The sequence below is a fragment of the Hippopotamus amphibius genome, chromosome 1 (genome assembly GCF_030028045.1).
Source record: "Hippopotamus amphibius kiboko isolate mHipAmp2 chromosome 1, mHipAmp2.hap2, whole genome shotgun sequence".
Classification (NCBI taxonomy): domain Eukaryota; kingdom Metazoa; phylum Chordata; class Mammalia; order Artiodactyla; family Hippopotamidae; genus Hippopotamus; species Hippopotamus amphibius.
This window is the reverse complement of record NC_080186.1, coordinates 29,247,588-29,270,769: the sequence shown is the minus strand read 5'-3', so window position 1 is coordinate 29,270,769 and position 23,182 is coordinate 29,247,588. Positions and strand designations below refer to the sequence as shown.

Sequence of the window (23,182 nt, the reverse complement as noted above, 5' to 3'; positions counted from 1 at the left end):
CCAAGTGGCTGGCCTAGGCTTGGAATGAGCTGAGAGGGCAGCAGGGTCACATCCTCCAAGGAAGGGAGGAGGCTTAAAACCTAAGCATTTACAAACATTCCTTAGCATGTTACACTCGTGGAATGCTGGTGGCCAGGTAAAGCCCCTGTCCCCTGCCCAGGTTACTGCTCTCAAGGGGATCTGGCCTTGACTTTGCTGTGCCCTCCTGTTTTGTAAAGTATTGCCTCAGTTCCTTAATGTTTTTTCACCTTCTACTAGAGTAGCTGAGGGTTTAGGAAACTGGCTGACCCTGACCACCAGTAGCTGTAAATGTTCTTCAGGAAATTAAAGTAATGGTAACTCTAGCTACCACCACTGAGAGCTCACAGTGGGCCAGACACTGCGCTCCATGCTTGGCCTCATTTAATCTTCGTGACAAATCCCGTGAAGCAGGTACTGCAGTTATTTCCACTTTACAGCGGTGGAAACTAAGGCTTGGCGCGTTAAGCGGGTTGTCCAGGGACTCACAGCTCAAGGAGCCCGAGGCTGGCCCAGGCCTGCTTTTCTCCAAAGCCCATGTTCTAAGCCATGGTTCTCAGAATTGAGTGTGTGTCCAAATCACCTGGAAGACTTGGGGAACCCCAGATTGCTGGGCCCCATCCCTGAAGTTGCTGATTCAATAGGTCCTGGGAGGGGCCTGAGAAGGTGCATTTCGAATGAGTTCCCAGGCGACGCTGATGCTGCCGGTCCAGGGACCACACTTTGAGGACCCCTACTCTAATGATTTCTCAGAAATGGTCGGGATTTGGGAACTCTGCGGCTCTGGGTCCACTCATTCATATATTTGTGTAATTGTCATTGCTCTCAATCAGTCTGAAACGCTGAGGTGTTTTCCTCTCCTCTGGGCCCTCGGTCCCCACCCCCCAGCCCTTGCCTCCTTCCAGGCTAAGCCTCTGAGTGATGGATTGCGCCTCCAATGGGGCCTGAGTGAGGAGAGAAAGGCGTTGGGTGGGAACGCCTTCTACCTCTGGGGCGTGCAGCCCCAGAAGCACCCCCTGCCCCGCGCCATGCTGGCCTCCCCCGCGCCCCTTCTTGAGGGTAGAAGCCGCTACTTAGTGAAGAGGAAAGGGCGAGGGAATGGACTCCCCTCTGGGATGTTGCTGCCGGCAAACAGGGTCTTCCTGCGAGGTCACCACCGTGTGTTTGGAGTGCAGGGCAGATGAAGCATGGTCACAAGCACACGAGGGGCTCTCTGGGACCGTGCGTGTGTGTTCATGAGGGCAAGCAGGCGTGTGAGTATGTGAACGCGTGCATGTGCGTGTGTAGCGGTATGTAACGTGTAAATGCACATTTGTGTATGCGTGTGTGCACACATGTGCCCAAGCACACGTGTCAGCCTGTCTGGGTGCTGGTGTGTCTTCATGCTTGGACATGAGAGTCTGCATGTATGTGCTGGCCAGCATATATGTGCATGTGTCTCTGTGATCTGGGCATGTGGATATGTGCGTGTGATTGTTTACAAGTGTGTGCCAGAGTGTCTCCATGGATATATATGCGGAGCGTGCACGCGTGTCTGCCTGCTTAAATGTCCCCACGGGTGTGCTTAGGTAAGTGTGAGTGGGGGGATGGGCTGTGTGCGTGCATGTGTGCGTGTGTGCACGCGTGCGCCTGCTCCTGCCTGGCCCCGGGCTGCGGCCCAGCCCTTTGACTGTGCCAGAGCATCCCTCATGCATTACACATGAGCCCGTCTCTAAGCAGGGCTCCCGATCAAAGGGAAGCAGCATAAATAAGCCCAGTGCAGGCTCATTGCCGCTGATTGGATGCCCTTGCCTCCCTCCATGCTATGATGCTCAGATTGGCTTCCAAGAGCCCAGCGTCTGCTCCCCATCGAGCTGCTGTCCTCGCATCAAGCAGCACCTCCCGCAGCCCACTCCACCCTCACCCACCTTCCCTGCAAATGGTGCAGTGAAGAGGGCAGGGGAGGGACACAGATGCTGCCACCCAGCTGGGATGCTGGGGCTTAAGGGCACAGGCTCACAAGGGCCTTTGGCCAGAAACAGCAACTCCACATCTCCCTGCAGAACCAACTCCCCTTCCTTGCTCTCCTGATGGCCAATTAATTCCCCTTGCTGTCTGGCCACCTTGTCTCCTGCTTTGATTCAAATGAAGGGCCTCTTGCCCAGGCTCCCTTCCATCAGCAGCAGCGGTGGGACTGTGGTGTAGGCAGAGAGGAACCTGAGTGTGGACACATTAACCCCACCTCGGATAGTGAGCTAGAAGCACAAGACCCTCCCAGAAGTTCCCTGGACAGACTTACTTCCTCCCTGCCCCACCCACACCCCGCTCTCCATAGTCATACCTCCCTCCCCAAGCCCTCTCTCCCCCACCCCTGCACCGGGTCTGGGGGTAGCCTCCTTATGGTCACGTTCAAGTTAGAGCTGGAAGGAAACCTGAGTTTAACCTAGAGAAACAGAGGCCCAGAGGAGCTGGGTGCGTTGCAGGTGATCAAACAGCAGATCAAGAATCAGTGGAGCCGGATGTACAGTCAGATACTCTGTCTACACACACAGTGTCCTCCCCACAGCCACTCCAGGGTCTTCTTACGGAGGGGTGATCCTCTCCCCTGTTTGTGAGTGTATATGGCAAGGCTGGCACAAGGGTTGAACAGGAATCAGCTCCAGAGGTTGCCATCAGATGTGTAGGAGAAACTGGCAAAGTTCATAATAATAGTAACGTTTATTGGGCACTTACTGTGTGCCAGGCAACATTCCGAGCACTGTACCTGTATTCACCCCTGTCATCCTCATAACACCCCTAGAAGGCAGAGACTATCGTCATCACCTCCATTTAACACATGATGAAAGGGAGGCTCAGAAAGTAACCTGAGTCCATACTTCTTGCCTGGCATCATAGCTGGTGAAATGCAGCGCTGGGATTTGAACCCAAGTAGTCTGGCTCTAATGCCTGTGCTCTTTGTCCCTGTGTCCACATTGAGCCAGCCACTGTCCGGGAGTTCCTCGGGGAAGAGTGAAGCCGTATCCCCAGCCTAGAACTGTCCCCGTAGTTGCTTAAATAATTCACGTTGAGTGGATGCTGTTGTTGAATTAAAGGACGGAATTAAAAGACAGCAGGGCCAAGCAAAGCAAATACAGGAGCCCACGTTGAGGACAGGACCCAGCAGGTGGCACCCCTGAAGGTTCCAGAGCACAGGGCAAACAAACTTCATTTCTGCGTTTAGCATGTTTCCTAGTTAAGCTGCAAACTGTCTTTAAAACCCCTCTGGCTGAGAGTGGCACTCGAGGGAGAGAGCTCATTCCCATCCAAAGCTGACAACAGCAGGAAGTGGGACGCTGGTCTCTCAGGGGGCTCCAGATCCCTCGTCCCCCACCCTGTAGCCTGGGAGACGCGTGGCTAGAGGCAGCCCATCATTCCAAAGGAAATTTCATTTGAAGAGTTGTCAGGGAGCAGCAAACATCACAAACAGCGACTCCTGTGTTGTCCTCCCTCTGTCTAGGAAGATAAAAATTAATTAGGAGATGAAAAAGGAGGCCTTTGAAAGCGCTGTTTGGCTGTAAAAATATGTAGGCAAAATGTAAAGGAGGACGTTGGGAAAGCGTGTTCTTGGCGGGGAGGGCTGGGCAGCTTTGAAGGGAGAGGATGTCAGAAGACAGCTTCTCCAAGGTTTTAGCCTTCTTTGGTGTTGCACTGGGAGAGACATCCCACGTGGGAAGGACTGTGTATGAGCAACAACCGCTTAGGGAAGAGATAGAGCTGGGGACCAAGAGTTCTGGGCTCCCCAGGTCCCTGGCACCGTCAGCCCCACCGTTTGCACAGCCTTGCCCCATCCTAGCAACTGAGCCTAGAAGGCACCTGCAGAGGCCATCCAGTTCATCTCCCTGCCTTCCGCTGCTCAGCAGACTCTTCCCTGGGCTGGAAGGCTCAGGAGGGTGCTCCCGAGCTCAGCTCCCAGTGTCTCCTGACCTGTCTACTAGCCTCTCTGATAGAGTCTTAGCCCTGCCTTCAAGCAGAAGCAGGATAGGAGGACAGAAATGCAGTGACCAGGCAAAACTCAGTGTGGTGCAGCCTGGTGTAGTCAAGTCACATCCATCTTAGAGTCAGACAGACCAGGACTTGAGTCTTGGCTGTTGTCTGTGCTGGGTGACCTTGGGTAAGTCAGTTCACTTCTCTGAGCCTCAGTTTGCTCACCTGGATGGCAAGGATACTGATTCCCACCATGCAGCAATTATCAAGGAGATTCAATGAGCTACCGTGTATAGAGTAGGCAGGCCAGTGCCGGGCACACAGAGCATTTAAGGCACAGGCTTTCTCCTCTGGATGCCCTTCCGTTTGACTGACCCAGATGGGCCAGCTGGCCAGTCCCTTTTCTCCTGTTGCCTGTAGTCCCCTTCTGAAGCAAAGGGTTTAACTGGAGCGCCATGGAGAAGCCCCAGCCAGTGGACACCTGCAGAACCTCTCTTCTTCCACGTCCCTCCAGATTGGGCCTGGGGGCTTTGTGGAGGACATTGGTGCCTCTATTGCAGGATGGCCATCTACCTCTGTACAGAGCTGAGCACTTCAGGGGGAGCCCAGAGGTCCTCAGAATAGAAGAGACCCAGAGCGGACAGGTAGAGGGGCAGCAAAAGGTGCAGGGGAGGCCCGGGGATGATGGGAAGTTATTGAGAATGATTCAGTTACTGATGACCTCTCTGTGTCTCATTTTTCTCACCTATAAATGGGTATAATAATGATACTGCCCCCTTATAGAGGTGATTATTGAAATGATTAAATGGGATAATTTATATAAACAACTTTGAACCATACCTGACACAGAATACACATACAATAAATGTTAACTGTCTTTATTATTTATTCTTGGTGATATACAGCCTCATTCAGCCCATAGATAGGATTTTAGGGGCCACACATTTCTTATACATATTTTAATTAGTTGCCAGCATTTCAAAATGGGGAGATTTTTGTATTTAAAAAAATTCACGGGACTTCCCTAGTGGTCCAGCGGTTAAGACTTCATGCTGCCAATTCAGGGGGCGTGGGTTCGATCCCTGGTTGGGGAATTAAGATCCCACATGCCACGTGGCACACCCAAAAGATTAAAAAAAAGGAAGAAGAAATTCACACTTCCAGCTTCTTGAAAATGTGAAAGAGTATCACTGAGCCAGCTCTCCCACAGAGATTGTCAGGTGCCTAGAGGCAACGGCTCTCTCCAGTTTATCAGAACTCCACTCAGAGGTCTTTACTTATTTACAGTACCCTACCTGGCCCGTTTCAGCACTGGAGTTTTATACCACTGAGTATTATGTCATTTAGTTTCTAAAGAAACTCTGGACTCTAGAAATTATTATCCCCAATTTCTAGATGAGACAACTGAGCCTTAAAAAGATAGAATGACACCAGACACTTATCAAGCACTTCCTAGAAACCTGGCTCTGTGCTAAGCTAACCCCCATTTTACACACATGGAAAGTGAGGTTCCGAGGTGTGACATCACTTGCCTGTGGTCACAGAAGGAGCTGGCATTGGAACCCAGGAAGGTGTGACACCAGAGTCCATGCAGTGGAGCTCACCCTTCCCACCACCTCCATCCCCGGCCTGCAGCCCTCACCTCCTCACTCTCCCTTGCAGGGCCAGCCTGCAGCCCTCACCTCCTGACTGCCCCCTGCAGGGGCCAGCCTGCAGCCCCTACACATGCAAGCCTCAGGGGCACTTGCAGACAGCAGAGGTAGCTGCTGGGCCAGAGGATCAGCAAGTCTGTCCTGGTGAGGTGGACAGAGGCAGAGGCTCAGGGAGCCTCCTAGTCCCCATGAAAATAACCCAAGAGACATGATTAACTGCTGGAGTACGTGGATCCGATAAGGCCAAAGACTCCACATCCAGGGATAAGAAAGCCAATTAATCTGGGAAAAGGTCTCCTTTCCAGTATGGAAAATACCCAAGGTCTCGCATGGAATCACATTGCCGCTGCCTCCCTGCACACATTCCCTGAGATTCAGCTCCCTTTGCAATTGATATATATTTTTATATATACCTATATACATTTTCTTGTTCAGAAATGTTAAATTCTCAAGATTAAATATCTTCAGTTGGGGAAAATCAATTTACTTCTTTGAGGAGGCTAGAATTGAAAGTCGTGAGCCTGAAACTTACTTTCTTGCCAATTTCACTGATAAAAAAAGCCTTTCCATCCTGGCATGTCGCCCTGTATCGGCTGCTCCAAACGATTTCATTAATTGATTTGGGTGACTGGCCCTGAAGCAATACTTATTAAGGTTCCCACTGGAGCTGAGACAGGCAGGGTGACGCTGGAGCTGTAGGGATGTGGGACTCCGTTCCCTGGGGTGGTGATTATAGCTCAGACCAGTGACAGAACGGAGGCCTCTGAAGACCAGGCCCAGGAAGATAGGAGAGGAGACTGAGATTCCAGGAGGGGCCCTGGCTGTATCCCTCCCTGCCTCAGAGGTGCCAGAGGGAAGCTTTTCAGGGATATACTCAGAAGCACAGAATCACTCAAGGACAGAAGGAGAGAACCTAAAGGGAATCAGAAACCATGAGTGGGTGTGGTTGAAAATGGGGATCCCGAGATATGAGACAACACAGGGGGTGGCCTTTCTAGGGAACAAGGTGATGAAGTTAGTGAGTTAGCTGACCCTGGAGCTGGGAGAGCAGAACCTCTCAAAATCAGCATCACAGCCAGCTTCCCACCTTACCGTCGCTTCTCATCTTAACTGGCCCAAGCTCTCTGGTGTCTTTTCCCATCTTCCTCATTCCGTCCCTTTACGTGCTTCAGGCATTCACATCATCAGCCTCAATGCCAACCCCTCCCCCCGCCAGCCTCCAAGGGAAATTTCCATCTCCATTTATGATGGGGTATTACCGGAGGGAGCATATGTTTTGATGTCAGACAGGCCTCTGTGGAGGAGGAATGGGGTGTTGGGAAGAGGATGCAGGGAGGAGTTTGCAGAAAGACAAGTTCTCATCTCCTTGAGACAGAAGGCGTGGGGCAGGGCTCCCTGAGTGGTTCATTGTCAAGTTACTGATGGTTCGTTGTGTGGGAGAATGAGTGGGTGAGGTGGATGGATGGATGGATGGATGGATGGATGGATGGATGGATGGATGGATGGACGGATAAGTAGGTAAAAGGCTGGGTGGATGGTTAGATAGTTAGCTGAATGAATTAGTGTGTAGATAGTGTGTGAGTGCTTGGATGAGAACATGAACATGATAAATGAGAGGATGAGTGGATGGATGGGTGAATGGATAGATGCATGCATGCATGCATTAGGAGATGTAAGGGGAGCCCTGATGGCTTCATATACTTCTAATTCCCACCTCTATTGAAGCAGAATATGGAAAGCAAGAGAGACTGGGATGGAAAAGGAGCTGAGGTGCTTAAATCACTGATCAGGGAATAGTATTTGGTTACAATAACCGAGAGAGCAGAGTGTCTGAGGCCATGTGTCCCTGGCAAGCAGGGATGATTGGACTTGGATAACCTTATTAGAGGAATAGTTGGAAGTGATTATCTGAAAAAGCCGCTATATTGGGAATAAAAGTAGCTTGTGTCACTATGTGTGTAAGAGAGTGTATGAGTTACCTATTGCTGCATAACAAATTACTCCAAACTTAGTGTCTTAAAACAACAACATTGTGGCCTCACAATCTGTGGGTCAGGAATCAGCACAGCATAGCTGGGTCCTCTGTGCAGGGCCTCTCACAGGCTGTGATCAGGGTGCCGACTAACGCAGCAGTCATCTCCAGGCTCCGCTTCCAAGCTCGCTCACGTGGTAGTCAGCAGCCTTCAGTTCCCCCCAGTCTGCTGGTAGAGGGCTTCTGTCTCCACTGACTGTTGGCCGGAGGCTGCCCTCTGTTCCTTGCCATGTGGGCCTCTCCACGGGGCAGCTCACAGCATGGCAGCCAGCTTCCATCAGAGCAGCAAGCCAGAGGAGCCGGAGAGAGTGCAGGCAAGGCGGAAGTCCCAGTCTCCTTTAACCTCATCTCAGGCGTGACATCCCATCACTCCTGGGGGCAGGGCTTAAAAGCAAGTCGCTGGGCCCAGCCCACACTCAAGGGGAAGGGATCACACCAGGGCATGAATCCCCAGGATGGGGGACCATTGAAGCCAGTTTGAAGCTTCCAGCTAAAGAGAATCTGGGCAGGAAAAGTAGCAGAGTGAGAATGGACCTGAGGGAGAAGCTGGAGGGGGCAGACAGAGTCTGGATATCAGAAGTTATCTAGAAAATAAGAAATGTCTGGAGAGTCAGAAGAGCTGAAAATCAGAAACGTTCTTAAGGGCAAGAGTAGCTAAGTGGGGGGGAGGGGGGCAGCTGTGGGAGGATGGAATAGCTGGGGAGCAGGAGTAGCTGGTAGTGGGACAGGCTGAACACCAGCAGGAGTTGGGGGCAGCCAGCTTGCTGCTCCAGTGGGTGCACTGGAGCCCTTCCAGGCCTTCGGCTTCAGGGCAGATAAAGTTCAGGAGGGGAGGCTGCTGGTCTATGAAGGTGCCCTCAGGCCCTGTGCCCAAAGAAGGCATCACTGGCACTCGAGATTCTGGGCTCTGGTGGAATCTCGAGTGGGGTGCTGCCTTCTGCTCCAGGGCTCCCTCCTCCCTGAGGCATGCTTAAGTCTCCAGGAGCCAGTTTTGGAGGGGACAGCCCTTAGAGCTAGGAGGCACCTTGAGAGTAAAAGGTCCACTTTCATCCACCCCACTCCCCCGTCACTCCTGGCAGTCACAGCTCCTCCCCCCTCCCTCAGCCCCGCGCCAGCCTGTCTGAGCTCACCCGTGCCATCACGCACACCGGAGCTGGGCCAGCTGCCCGTCAGACAGGCCAGCATCACAGACAGGCACAGCCAGACTTGGAAACAGCCGGGGACAAGGGAGCCTGCAGACCACCTGCTCCCCTAGGATCAGCACAGGCAGGGCTCATCCCTGCTGGATGCAGGCCCCCTGCAGGCACTAAGTTCCCAAGGAATCTCATGAATGCCGGCACCCTGGTCTGCCCAGTCTGTTCAGGCAGCAAGAGACCTTGAGCCTTGGCCCCCTCCCCTGGCCCCTGGCCCCAGGCCCTCTCTGAGTCTCCCCAGGCAGCCCGGGCAAGCACAGCAGCCCACCCACCAGACCTGAGCTCAGGGATTCCGGTCCCTTCCGTTCATGTAGCAGCATCCAGCCCAGGAGGCTCTGGAGGAAGAGGGTAAGGGGGGGCCTATGGACCCCCTGCTCTGACTGCCCCCACTTTTCTCCCCTGTCTGCAATTCTCACCCTCCTTATCTTTCACTCTTTTGAAGGAGAACAGACAGGAACCCTTGTCTCAGACAAATCTTCCCCTGGAACATGGTACATAAGAGGGACCCACTTGAAGTGGGAGTGGGGGGCCCGGAATCCACCAAGCTTTGCCTTCATCAGCATCCACCCCCACCCCGCCACCCTCACAGAGGTTTCTGCGAGGCAGTGTTGCGCAGTGGTTAGGAGCGGGGACTCTGGAGCCAGATGGCCTGGGTTTGAAGCCTGGTTTTCCCACTTTGTGTCTGACTAAATTAGGCAAATTGAGGCACAGCTAAACTCAATTTTCTCATCTGTAAAATGGGACTAATAATAGGACCTGCCCCCTGTGATTGCTGGGGAAAATCAGTCAGTTAAGGCAAGCAAAGCACTTAGAACAGAACCTGCACACATTTGTTTAATAAATCTTAGAGAAAGAAAATTAACTTCTTAAAAATCAGCCTGAAATCCACTTGTGCCATGGCAAAGAGCCAAGGTTTTTAGGTAGATGGGCCTGAGTCTGACTCTCAGCCTTATGACTCAGCAGCTGTGTGTTTGGGGACCTATCCTCCCAGGCCCTCAGTTTCCACATCTGAGCAATGGGTGGCACCCCCTCGCTCTGAGGACTGTGCACAGAGTTCAGTGACCCGGGCCCTGCTGCGGGGTGAGCAGTGTTTGGTCTCTGTGTGCTCAGTAACTGTGTGTGCCTCACTCCCTCCCCACCCGTCCCCACGGCCCAGAAATCCAAGATCTCCACCTTCGAGAAGATGTGGGCCTTCATGAGCAGCAAGCCCTCGGCACTGGTGAAGAACAACGAGGAGGGCATCCAGCGGACACTGACGGCGGACTACGCGCTGCTCATGGAGTCCACCACCATCGAGTACGTCACCCAGAGGAACTGCAACCTCACCCAGATTGGGGGCCTCATCGACTCCAAGGGCTACGGCATCGGCACACCCATGGGTGAGCGCAGGGCTGCAGGCGGGAGGGTGGTGGGTGACAAAGGGTGGGCGAGGCTCCCAGGTCTACTCACGTGCACACATCACCCCACTGAGCCTTGAGAGGTGGCATATCCTCAGCTGAGAAACAAAAAAGTAGAGCCACACGCCTTGCGAAGTCACCCCTGGCCTGAGCAGAGGAGACCCGGGGCAGACACAAAGAAGGGGGGTGAGTTCAGAGGTCAGGCCTCCTCTCCCTGACCTCACCCCTGCTGATGCAACCCAGGTATGCCAGGCCTTCCAGAGGCCTGTGAAGACAGAAATTCATAGGCTAGACTCTCCACCCCGAGTCAGGACCCTTCCTCCCACCCAGACACTGTAGGTGGATTTAAAGAGGGACCTCCTGGCACTAGGTCCCCCTTTGGATGAGCATATTGAGAGGGCTAGTGATGGCGTGTTGCCAGGGGTGCACGGATGGACTGAAGGCTGCTGACATCCAGGATCCCCTCTCCCCCACTCAGGCTCCCCGTACCGGGACAAGATCACCATCGCCATCCTGCAGCTGCAGGAAGAGGACAAGCTGCACATCATGAAGGAGAAGTGGTGGCGGGGCAGCGGGTGTCCCGAGGAGGAAAACAAAGAGGCCAGTGCCCTGGGCATCCAGAAGATCGGGGGCATCTTCATCGTCCTGGCCGCCGGGCTGGTCCTGTCTGTGCTGGTGGCTGTGGGCGAGTTTGTGTACAAGCTCCGCAAGACAGCAGAGCGAGAACAGGTAAGCCCCGAGGAACTGGGGCCTGCACAGGGAAGGAAAGGAGGCAGAACAGGGTCCACACTGGTTTCAAACCCTCTACATGCCAGGTGCAAGGTGGTGTCTGATCCCTTCCCCACAGTAGCCCACTCTGCATCCAATTCCCCAGGAAGCCCTGCCAGCCCCACCTCTGCACTGACTCCGAGCATATTTTCCCATCACTGTGGCTCCACGCCAGGCCGCGCCCATCATCTCCAGCTGGACCATGCAAACAGCCTCCGCTCTGGCCTTCCTGCCTCCACTCTTCCTCTCAACCAGCTGTTCTCCATACAGAGCCAGGGCCCTGTTTAAAACTTAATTCGAACCATGTCATTCCCCGCATAAACCCCTCCAGGGTAATTGTGGAAGCTTCATGATGCTTACATAGGGGTTCATTATACTGTTCTCTCCACTTCTGCATGTATTTGGAAATTTCCATAATCAAAAGTTTAACAAAGAAAAAGAGTTAAGAGGGCCAGCCCAAGCTTGCTAGGTTCAACCTGTCTGATTAATTTAAATGTGGTTGGGCAGTAGTTCTGGGTCCCAGTAGCAAATTGGAATCACAGGGAGAAAGTGTTTTAAGTGCTAACATCCTAGCCTCATTCCCAGAGACTGTTTTAATTGGTCTGCGGTGGAGCCTGGAACTGGCTTCTTAAGAAAGTGTGTGGGGTGATTTAAGTGTGTACCTTGAGTTGAGGGCCACTGGGCTGCAGGAAGCTCCTCTCAAAGAGAAGTTCAAAGGGGTACAGGGCAAAGGTGGAAAGAGATTGCAGTTAAGTCATATGTATAAGATGCACTTACACATCCATCCAAAATTAAATGGAGTCCTTAATAATCAGTAAGCCAGAGTCAGCGAAGAGGAGGGGCAAAGATAATTCTTGGTGTTCAGGTTCACATGGGGTGTGAGAAAAGGGACATGTTCCCATATTGCTGGGGGGAGTTCAAGAGGGTATGTTTTGCAGTATGGCCAGAGTTTTAAAAGTGGCCGTGTGTTTCTTCGACCAATTTCTACTTTTAGAAATGCATCCAGAGTGGCCAAGGACATATGCAATTTTACTGACAGGGATGTTTGTTGAAGTGTTAATTATCATGTGAAAAAAAAATATGGAAAACCTGAATGCCCAATAATAGGGAAGGGTTTAAAAATTATGATACATCTAAAAAGAACAATCAAGTCCTTTGGGTTACATTAGAATTATATTACAATTGGAATGAGCTCTAAATTCCACCAAGAAGCCTATGGTATCTGGTCCTTGCCCACCTCTCCAACCTCCTCCTTCCCATCCTCCCCTCTCTTACTCTGCTTCACACACACTGGCCACATTTTTAGTCCTTAACCTGCCAAACACATTTCTGCCTCAGGGCCTTTGCACGGGCTGTTGCATCCACCTGTAGTGCTCTTCCCCAGAGCTCCACATTCTTAGAGTCTTCTGGATATTCAGCTGGAGCTCAAGTCGTCTTCCCCACCTATCCCCCCTCCCCACCCCCATTCTATCCCATTCCACTGCTTTATTCTCTTACTAATAGTTATCCCTCTCTGAAATTATTTATTTGTTCACACGTTTATTAACTGTTTCTATCCCATCATTAGACCATGGGCTCCCTGAGGACTAGGACCTTATCTATCTTTTTCACTGCTGTGTGCCTAACACCTAGAACAGTGCCTGGCACAAAGTGGGTCACAGTAAATAGTCTCAGAATGAAGAACGGGAGGTGAGGAGGGATGATGTCCCCCATTTAGTGGGGGAGAAAGGAGGAGCTTGGTGAGGTCACACAGCTGCTAAGAGGCAGAGCCAGAATTCAAAGCTAGGTCCCCAATCCCCTGCACCACACAGCCTACCTACAAACCGAATGCTGATGCCCAGGCCTCCCTGGGCAATTGGAGGCATTGACAGCCACGCTGCACAACCTCTGGCAGCTGGTCTCACAGGAGCCACTGCCATCAGATACCTGTGGGCAGCGCTGCACTTGAGCTGTCCCTCTTGGATACCCACAGGGACCAGGCCAGAAGAAGACACTGCCACCCACAGCCCTACAGACACCTGCCTCCCAGTTGAGAAATATGTACTGAACTTTCCCGAGTGGGAGCACGGGGACCCTTCCCCTCACTTGGAAGCCCTTCCAGCAAGATTATCCATATATTCATCAAGTGTTTCTTAAGCCCTGACTCTGAGCCAGACCTAGAGCTGGGGGCTGGGCTCATAGGGATGAAACTGGCTGGTTCCTGCCCTCAGAAGCTAGTGGGAAAAAGTCAGGCAGGTAAACTCCTCAAACGTGAACGTGCATGCCAAGCAGAGCCAGAGCTGGCTCCTCAGAAAAATAGGGCTGAGATGATACCACCTCAGGCTCCAAACCAGGACGTGATACTTTGTATACTGTTACCGAAAATAATCACCTCACAGGGGCCAGAGGGCGCGTGGGGTAGCGTGTGAGGGAGACCTGGTGGCTCTAGCACAGGCTCTGGGAGGAAGGGGAGGAATGGGCTGGAGTTGCAGGGCCAGGCCTCACCCATGTGCCCCGTGCCCTCCCACTCCCCATCCCAGCGCTCCTTCTGCAGCACCGTGGCCGACGAGATCCGCTTCTCCCTTACCTGCCAGCGCCGGGTCAAGCACAAGCCACAGCCTCCCATGATGGTCAAGACAGACGCCGTCATCAACATGCACACGTTCAACGATCGCCGGCTTCCGGGCAAGGACAGCATGACCTGCAGCACATCACTGGCCCCTGTGTTCCCCTAGGCACAGGTTGGGTGGGGACCGCAGGCCTGGGGGCAGGGCAGAGGAAAGCAAAGGAGACAGGAAGGAATGTCCCAAGTCCCCACACTGGGCTTGGGGACCAGAGCTGCTGCCTGCCTATTGGGCCGGGAGCCCTCTGCCCTTACCTACCAGGAAACCAGCAGGCCCCCAGGCCAGCTGCTTGGGCTTCACCCTCCTCTTGTTTCTTCTGTGGGTTTCTAAAGCTGCCAGCCAAGACAGCCAAGGCCAAAGGAAGCACATGCCTCTCTCAGGCCAAACTCATCTACCCCTCAACTCTATTCTACAGTCAGAAGTTTCTACTGTGGCCCTGCTGGGGCCAAAGAAAATTGAAAACACCTCTCATATTGCTACTCCTTCCCTGTGAGCCCAGGCCTCCTGGAACTTGACTATGAGACCAGACATGCAAACCTTGGGTACCTTAAGGATGTTATAGTTTGGCTGCCAATGGGAGCTGAAGATGGGGGATGGCCACCCCACACGCCTGGACAGAAGGAAGACTTCATCCCCAGGGGCTGCTCACGTGGTCCCGATCTCCTGGACTTGACACCACCGGTGGCAGCTCCTGTTTTGGCAAAGTTGAAGGCAGAGAGCCCCATAGGGGAAGAGAGGAGTTTGGAGTCTGGGAGAGAGAAGGATGCACAGAGACTGCCATTTTGAATTCTTTTGGACAATGTCCCAATGGGTCCCACTCCTCTAGGAGGTCTCTAGGAGTGGGGGAGTGGTCAGAGCAAATTCTTCCCCACGTTCTGGCCAGAGGAGAGAGGACCCCCTGAATCTCTCACAAAGGATGCGCAGAGACGCAGCCAATGTTTGAACCCCAAAGGAGCAGTGGATTCCATGGAAATCCTGCAGGCCCTCGAGCCATTGGATTTCACTTTGCTGGTTACCAAGCTGTTTTTCAAACCCTGGTAGCATTAGGGAGCTTAAGGTCTTTGCCATCTACTCTTCAGCAATTCCTGGCCAGTTGACCTTGACCTTCTTCTGTCATCACAGAAGGAGGAAAGTAGCCTAGATTGAAGCGAACGTCATCACCACTCCTCCAAAGAGGATCACGTCCTATGGCACAGGCTAACTTTGGGGTAGATGCGGAAAGTCAGAGGGGCCCTAAAGAACACCTGGCCTCCTGGACTTGCCAAACCTATAGATGCTCCCCAGAAAAAGAAAGTTTTCAGGGACAGAATAGCCTCCCTGATAGAGGCCCCAACAGTGGGGAGGGAGAAGCGGCCTCCTGGAGAATTAACCAAAGACCCCACACAGAGACACAAGGCCATTATGGCCCCTGGTCTCTTGTCCAGAGCAGTTGGGACCTTGTGGGGTTTGGGGGTTCAGCAGAGAAGTAGTAGCAGATGAGGTACAGTGAGGGGTGGACCAGGTGATCTGTGGGTTCCAGCTAGCTGTGACAGATACCCTAGAGGTCTGCGAATCTAAGATTCTGGGAGAAGAATGAGACATGGAGGAATTAGGAACAAAGTGTCCTTAAAGAGAACACGATAGAGCCAGCAGGGCTGCCCATGGCCAAGGGCAGAAGGCAGGCTTTGAGCAAGGGAAAGGGGGCTGGAGATTCTGGATAGACACCCAGGAGACACCAGCCATCCCCCTCCACCACTCTCCTGTTTCTGCTTGGGGACCCTGGTTAGGGAAGAGCTACATTTAGGTCTTAAGAACCTTCTCAGTAGGGGTGAAGGGTAATCTCTGACTCCCAAAGCAGGAGAGCACAGTGGACTCATGTGATAAGTACCTCCTCCAAACGGAGCTGCAGGGCCAAACCAGCTGGTTCCCAGAATCACAGTGGCTCCGACAGCCGGTGTGCACTGGAGGTGGGAGAAGAGGGCCAGACATGCTGCATAGCCAACACACATCATGATAGGAAAAGCCATGCTGCTGTGAGCTCCTGGGTGTAGGAGTGTGTGTGTGTGTGTGTGTGTGCGCACGCATGCGCGCGCGCTGCATCTGTATGTATCTTTGTATGTCTGATCTTTGGGGGCTGGGCCTGAAAGGCACATTAGGGCATGTAACAGAGTCCAGGCAGGCAATAAGAGGAGAATCCTTTGGGTTCTGATGTGTGTGTGCGCGTGTGTGTGAATTGGGGGTGAGGAAGACAAATCTGGACAAGCAGCAGGGCCCCATACATGTAAAAACAGGAGAAGCCATGTCATAATGGGGTTCTGGTGAGGATACGTACGTATTCATGCGTGAACGGCTGTGTATGTTTGTGTGTGTGTGCATTTGTGCACCAAATGACAGAGGTGGAGAACAGACTAAAACCTGCAAACATTGCCAAATAGGTTTAAATGGAGAAGCCATGTCATCAAGGGGTGCATGTGTGAGCGTGTGTGCGCATGTGTGTGTGCAGTGGAGGGCAGAACCCGACGGACACGTAGCACAGGGTGATGCGTGTTGTTTGTGAGAAGCTACGTGGGACTGGAGTGTGTGTGTGTGTGTGAGTATGCTCACGTGTGTGTTCAAACACGCACATATGTTCCAGCTCACAGCAGGAGCAGAGATGGACAATCAGGAAGGCAGGGACCCAGAGACTGTGTACACTCTGTCATGGGGAGAGATCAATTGTCACAAAGATTTGCAAGATTGCATAGGCATGGTCATGGGGAGGCTGGCCAAGTGGGGACAAAACACTGCAGGGACTCACGGCCAGTGACTCCTTTGCTCTCAGTAGAGTGGCCTGTTTGAAGGGAAAATGACATTATTTTGGCAATTCCCAGATAACCAGACTCTGATGAAGGTATTTGCCAATTTTTTCTCACCAACCACAGGCATATCTCTTTATTTCATAGCACATGCCCACATCCATGTTCGTATCACCCGCACGTGTGTGCTTTTGTGTGTGACACGCCGTGAACGTGTCATTTCTTCTGAGGCTATGCACGTATACAGACTGTGATGGGAAGGACGACAAGGAGGTGGTGGGGGGAGGACGCGCTTTCTCAGAGGGGGGAATGCTGGAAGTCAGAGGCACGATTCAATTAGGGGAACCCCCCGAAAGGGACTGACATGATTTCTCGAGTCCTACACGGAGACGGAAGGACACGCTGCTGCATCTCGCCTCCCAGTCAAGCCTTATGCCCATGTGGGTGGATAATGTCCAAACTCTGCCCAGTGACCTGCATTTGTCTTCGAGACCAGCCTGGCATTCACGGTGCAGCGGAGCCCGCTTCTGCCCGCGTGTAAGCTGTGCGTCTCCCAGGGTACGGAAGGTGCCGCTGTGTCTTGAGGGTGGGGCCCGGGAGCTATTCCCAAGCAAGGCGGGTCACGTGGAACTGATGTTCAGGCCCACCTGCCTGTGGGCGTAGGTCTGAGCCGCAGAGGGTGCACGTGGGCAGGGGGAGCATATGCGCACGGAGGCACTGAGGTAGGTGGCCGGGAGTGATGGAGGGAGATGGTCCACACTGGTTTGGACAGAGCAGAGATGAGACTGGCCCGAGCAGGTGTTGGACTGTCCCTCTCTGGCCCCACAGCCTGGCCCTGCAGAGAAGAGAGCCCCTGTCTTCCACTCCCCTCCCACACCCCAAAATACCAGTGCCTCCCCTCTGCCTGGTCAAACTGGCCATATTGAGGGGCAGCAGTGAAGACACGCACACCCCGCTAAGACCCTGGGGTGTGGGGCCATGAGGGCTCCTTGTCTCTCTCCCCTTGACCTGCAGTGGTCTCTCTTCTATAGACAGATAAGAAAACCCTGAGCTTTGTCACCATTCAGGTGGCTTCAAGTGTCTCTCCAGAGGGGTGAGGCCCCCTTGGCTGAGGCGTTGACTCTGAATCTCTGAAGTGTGGGAGTGCCCCCCACCCACAACCAAGACTCTGCCTCCGCTATCTGAGCACACGGGCTCCCCCAAGGCCCCGGGCACCGGCAGAGGGCAAGTCTGGCCCAGGATGGAGTAGGGTGGCAGGTGGGTGAAGGCTCCAAATGGTTAGATGTCACGCCCCTCTTTAGACTCCAGGAAAACAGAAGTCAGATGCAGACACACGCTCCCCTGGAACAGTGGGAAGCTTCCTCCCCGCCATCTTCTCTGCCGCTTCATCCCTCCCCGAGCCCTTCCCAGCTCTCTGCACAAACATCTGGAAACAGTCCCCGCTCCAGCCCACATCTGTGGTCCTGTGTGGATAGCCATTTGGGAAGGGCCCAGCGGCCTGGACAAATAGCTGTATGGACATAACATCTGTCCGGGCCACGGACAGACACAGGAAGTGAGCCCAACCCTGTAGACGGACCTCTGGAACAGACGCATCCGGAACAGCCCCAGCCTGGGTGGGCACATCTGGAACGGGCTCAGCTGCTTACCACACCCTAAGGGCCCTGCCCTCTGTCCCCAGGCCTGTTTGAATCAAGCCTTCATTTCAGTCCTAGCTTTGCCCTGGAGTTAGAAGTTCAGAGCTGAGGCCATACATGAAAGTCACAAAACTGTTTTTGGTAGAAGGTTAATGTTCTGTACATTATATATATGAATGTAAAAAGATATATATATATATATGCTGTATATATATATATATATGCACAGTGTATATATGATCTGTAGCCCATGTGTATACACACCCCTCCCTGCACGTCTGCACACAGAGTGTACGTAACCCAGCCAGTATGGTTGGGGACCAGGTGAGAGATGGGGGCTGCAGCTGCAAAGTCTGGGATGGACGCTGCCTGGGACAGGGGCTGCGGAGAGCCCCATGGGGGAGGGGAAGGGCCTGCGTACATCGGATCTGCAGACCCTGAGGAAGAGGGGAGACCCGTGGGGCAAGCGGATGGGCCAAGCACAGCTGCTGCCTCCTGGGGACAGGCAGCAGTGGCCCGGGGGTCTTGTCTGCATCTCAGAGGGTCTGAAGCAGGACAGCTGGGCCTGTGTCTAGAGAGCAATGTCGTACCAGTACTTGGCTCCCAAGCCGATACGGCAGCTCTGGTCCCAGGGCAGTTAACAGGGAGCCGAAGGGCTGGGAAAGAGGGGGCCACTCCCTAGACCTGCTCTCAATATCTGCCTGCCCAGCTGCTAGAGAGGCTTCAGGCTTTGCCTGGAATGCCCTAGAAGGCTGGAGTATTCTAGATGGCAAAGGCCTCTGCCTCACATGCTCAACCACACACAAAGGCACAGCTCACAGCTAAGGAAAACCCTTTGTAAAGAGAATGGCCCCCCAGGCATTGCCAGCGTGCCAGTCCGATGTCCCTGTGCCCTAGGTGTTGACCTTATTCCTCTCCCCTGTCTTCTAGAACAGACCTCACATCATCCCCACAGTGTGTCTATCTTACAGATCAAAACTCCGGGGCCTCCATATGCAGGAAAGCAGCTGTAGACCCAGCAATTCCAGCCAAGAGTTTGTCCCCGCACAGACAACCTCCCCAGCCCCATTTGACCCCAAGGTCAGCTGTCAAGGAGTGACCAGGGAGCCAGGGATATGAGCAGAACAGTGACATGGGGTGAAAGAAGGGAAGCCAAGAAGGCACTCCTGTCTGAGCACAGCCCAGTGCCGTCTGTTTGCCTTCTCTCCCCTGCCTCACCTCCCCCTGCAGGGCAGTTGCATAGAGCCTGGCCCCCCACCCCCATGAAGTACCCACAGACCTCCACCCCTCCCCACTCGGACCCATCTGTTCTTCCCATTCCAATCCTGCAGCTAGTGGTCCTGCTCCATCACCGTCAGAACGTCTCTGGAGCACGCGGGAGAGGAAAGGTCTGGAGTAGGCTTCCACGTGGTCAGCGGCCTGCCCTCTTCTTCAGCCCTGGGCGGCAGACTGGTCTGCACTTCACTCTGTGTCTGCCTCTAGGGCCCTGGCAAGAGCACATCTGAACCCAGCCCCCTGAGGAGGGGTCTGTCCTGGCTCCAGGACAGGAATCAGAGGCTCCAGGAGCCCCCATGCCACTGTGCTCCAAGCCCCCAGCCCACCTCTGCCTGGGCCAGCTTCCTGGCTGGGCCTCGCATGATGGGGACTCGGGTTCCCAGCCCCTCGGCTGAGCCCCCAGGCAGCACCATGTGAGACCCCTGGCCTGTCCCACCACCCAGACCAGAGTGCCTGGACGCCCCCATCCCGCTCCACATGGTTCCCACACACTGGTCTCTGGGCCATTCAGGGGATGCCCTTTGTGGACATGCAGAATTTCTATGAATATAGTTTTTTGTAAACATTTTGTAACAATTTGGGTTTCATAGTAACTGTGTTACTTGCCAATCATTCTAGGCTGATGTAAATAAATTTCCAAACAAATCCAATTATTTTCCTTTTTAAGACACTGTGATATATCAAAGTGCACAGTTTGCTGTATGAAGTAATATGGTTTTAAATTTTAAATAAAGAAATGTTTCTAGAAAACAGGACTCCCTTGAGATGTGTTTTCTGTTTCTCTTCTCTCTAGAACCAGAGGGTGTTGGCAGTTAAGTTGTGCCATCTTCACCCAGGACTGTGTCCTGGGCAGGGGACCCCGGTGACGAGCAGGTGGGTGTCTCCAGCCCAGGCTCCTGGTTCCCATTTCTGGTATTGACATGGGGCATCAATATTCACATCATCTGAACTCTGTCTTCCCTTCTCTTGGGCGCATTCCTCTCCAACTCATCTCCATCCACACAGCCACCTTGGAAGTTGCTATGTCCTTATGTGACCCTGTCCCTTTGGCAACAGTTGGGGAGGCTGGGTGAGCCTCTTATCCAAACTTGGCCAGTCAGAGATCTTGCCTGAGCTTTTTCAAACTGGAAATGAGAACGTTCTCAGTTAGTTACTTTCAGGGGTTGGAAACTATACACATAAAAAAAGGGTCCAGGGCAGGACATTTTAAGCAGGAAGAGATTGAATACGGATGTTTACAAAACCAATGAGACATGAGGGAGCAAGGCCATGCTGGGCCACCAGTGGCTCCCAGAACAATACAGAAGTGACCCAGCAGGGAAGCAACCCCCTCTGAGATTGGTACTGGAACTGGGAGGCGAAACACCCCAGAGCTGCAATCCAGGGTTCAGAAAGCGTGGGTCAGGACGTTGAGGCCACCACTACCCGCATCACGATTGCTTGTCATCACCCAGGAAACTGGAGTGATGCTGCTGAAAAAATCTCATGTTCCCATGTCCAAAATAGCCCATAAAGGGGCGGGAAGACGGCCTCTGCCTTCCAGATCTCATGCAAACAGATTTCACTGGCAGAGACTGATTTGCAGCCAGAAACTTCCATACTTGCCTATGTACAGCATCATCATAATTACAGTCCAATCAGCTGTGGCCAGGGGGAGCAAGGGGGGGTCACATAATACAGTCACAGTACTCAGGGTCTTTGCTTTAGGAGGATTGAGAAAACTGGAATATTCAAAAAAAGACCGTATGGATTGGGCAAGCTTCCTAAAATACACACCCTCCTATTCCATCATCTCACTTGAGGACTTAAATAATTTGCATCTGAGTCCCAGGTCTACCTCCTACTGGGTGTATAACTTTGAAGGAGCAGCTTCCATGTCCTCATCTATAAAATGCATGGTCATGAAGACCGCCCCTTCGTGGAGTGGCTGTGAGGGTTAAATGAGAAAAAGCAAGTTAAATACTTAGTATCGGGCTGCACATATCATAAGCCAACAAGTGACAGCAATTTTTATTAAGAAAAAGGAGGAGACGAAGGAGGAGAATTAGCACCTACTACCTGCTGAGTCCTCCCTGGGGGTAGAGTGGTGAGCAATGAGGCAAGACTCCTCCCTCAGGGGACAGAGAGCTTGGCCCAGAAGCCCATCTGTGACACTCTAGGCTCTGGACAAGGGTCAGCCAGGCCTCTTGGGATAATGGGGCAGCTCTGTCTCTGGACTGGGCAGCCTCTCTGGGAAGCCCCCAACTCTACCTCTCACCCCATCTCCACTTGGCTGCCCCTAACAGGCAGTGAGCTCTCTCTCTCCAGGGCTCTGTCTGTAGGAGACAAGGAAGTGATACTGGGCCTTGCCTCTCTCCCACCCCCTCACCACCCCCAAGAGCAGGGTGTGCTGCCTCTCTCCCCACAGAGGGGGCTCTCCCTGCTCCTGCTCCAAGGACAGAAGTGCAGCCCACGTTACCAGTCACTCAGTACCAGCCAAGCATCACTACCAGCACTTTATACCCATTTCCCATGGACTGAACAATGACCCTCTGAAGTAGGCACTGTGTCATCCCATTTTACCATTAAGGAAGCAAAGGATCAGAGAAGTGAATGGACTTGCCCAAGGTCACACAGCTAGTCAGTGCAGCATTCCACATGCAGAACTGAAATAGCAAAGGGGCTATTTGATCCTCTCTATTCTGCTCCTCCTAGGACCATCTCCCTCAAGAAGTGAAGCTCCTGCACCTTCTGCTACCTCCTGATGGGGGGAAGGCAAAGAAGGGAGGGGCAGGCAATCAGGAGGCCAGGCCTCGAGGTGGGGCAGGGCTGGGGCAGCCAGGTGGCTGAGCTGGCTCAGGCCCCCGCGGCCGTGAGCGGGGCTCTTCCTGCCCCTGCCTCTGCGTCCCCTCATCCAGGCCCTTTGTGCACCTCCTGTCTCCAGGCACCAAGACCCTGGCTCCCAGCTCCAATGCACTGAGCCCCCAGGAGCAGAACCTTTAAGAAGGTTCCTCAGTCAGGGGTTGCTGTGGCCAGAAGAGAGACCACCTCTAACTGGAGCAAAAAGAGACTTCATTATACGGGGTCTGGTGGAAGCACAACCAAGCCCCCCCCATCCCTTATCTCTCCCCCTCCCACCCTTTTCCTTGTTCAAGGCAGTAAATAGCCACCACAGTCCTGGTTTCAAGTCCCCCCTGTTCCAGGGCCCAACAGCAATGACCTGGTATGAAAATGTCCCAATTCCAAATCACCTGCTACCCCTTCAGCAGAGGGCACTGGATGGGGACGTTCTGAGCGAAGGGGTGTATCTGAGAACTGGCTCTAGACCCGCACTTCTCACACTTGAACAAGCATACACAGGCCCCGGGGACCTTGTTAAATCTAAGACTCTGGTTCAGTGGGTCTGGGACAGACCTGAGAATCTGCATTGCTGACAAGCTCCCAGGCGATGCTGGGGCTGCTGGTCCATCACCCCAGAGGGGAGCAGCGGTGCAGGGGACCGCCTCAGGGGACCCCCCTGCTCCAAGCTCTGAAGACCCAGGCCCATCCTCCCCATTCAACAGCAGCACAGAGCTGGACCTGCCGCCTGTTATCCCTTCACTCACCCCTCTGAAATGCTTATTAATTCAGCCTCCCACTGCACTGCCCTCTTCCTCCCTCTCATCCAGCCCCAGAATGTGCAGCTGGAGGAGACACTGGCTCACTCAGTGTCCCTCTACTAGGCCTGATGACAAGCCCCACCAAGCAGTCCAATCAGGGATACGGGAGCTGAACTTGCCGGGTTCTGCCCCTTGCTGTGTCTTCTTCAAGCTTCAGCAGAAAGGAGAGGCTAAGACCCACCTCAGAGGGTTGTTATAGGAATTCGATGACATCATAGCCGTCTTAACGCCTGTACAGCTCAACAGATGGTAG

General features: G+C 53.3%; 1 protein-coding gene across 1 annotated transcript in view; it reads left to right on the top strand.

Moving 5' to 3' along the window:
• The window catches only part of GRIK3 (glutamate ionotropic receptor kainate type subunit 3), a 235,422-nt gene extending 221,706 nt beyond the window's left edge, over positions 1-13,716 (top strand). Inside the window, exons 14-16 of the mRNA XM_057744441.1 lie at positions 9,994-10,216; positions 10,713-10,963; positions 13,522-13,716. Of these exons, the coding sequence (XP_057600424.1) occupies positions 9,994-10,216; positions 10,713-10,963; positions 13,522-13,716 (669 nt within the window). The remainder of the gene's footprint in view (positions 1-9,993; positions 10,217-10,712; positions 10,964-13,521) is intronic.
• Positions 13,717-23,182: the final 9,466 nt, after the last annotated feature.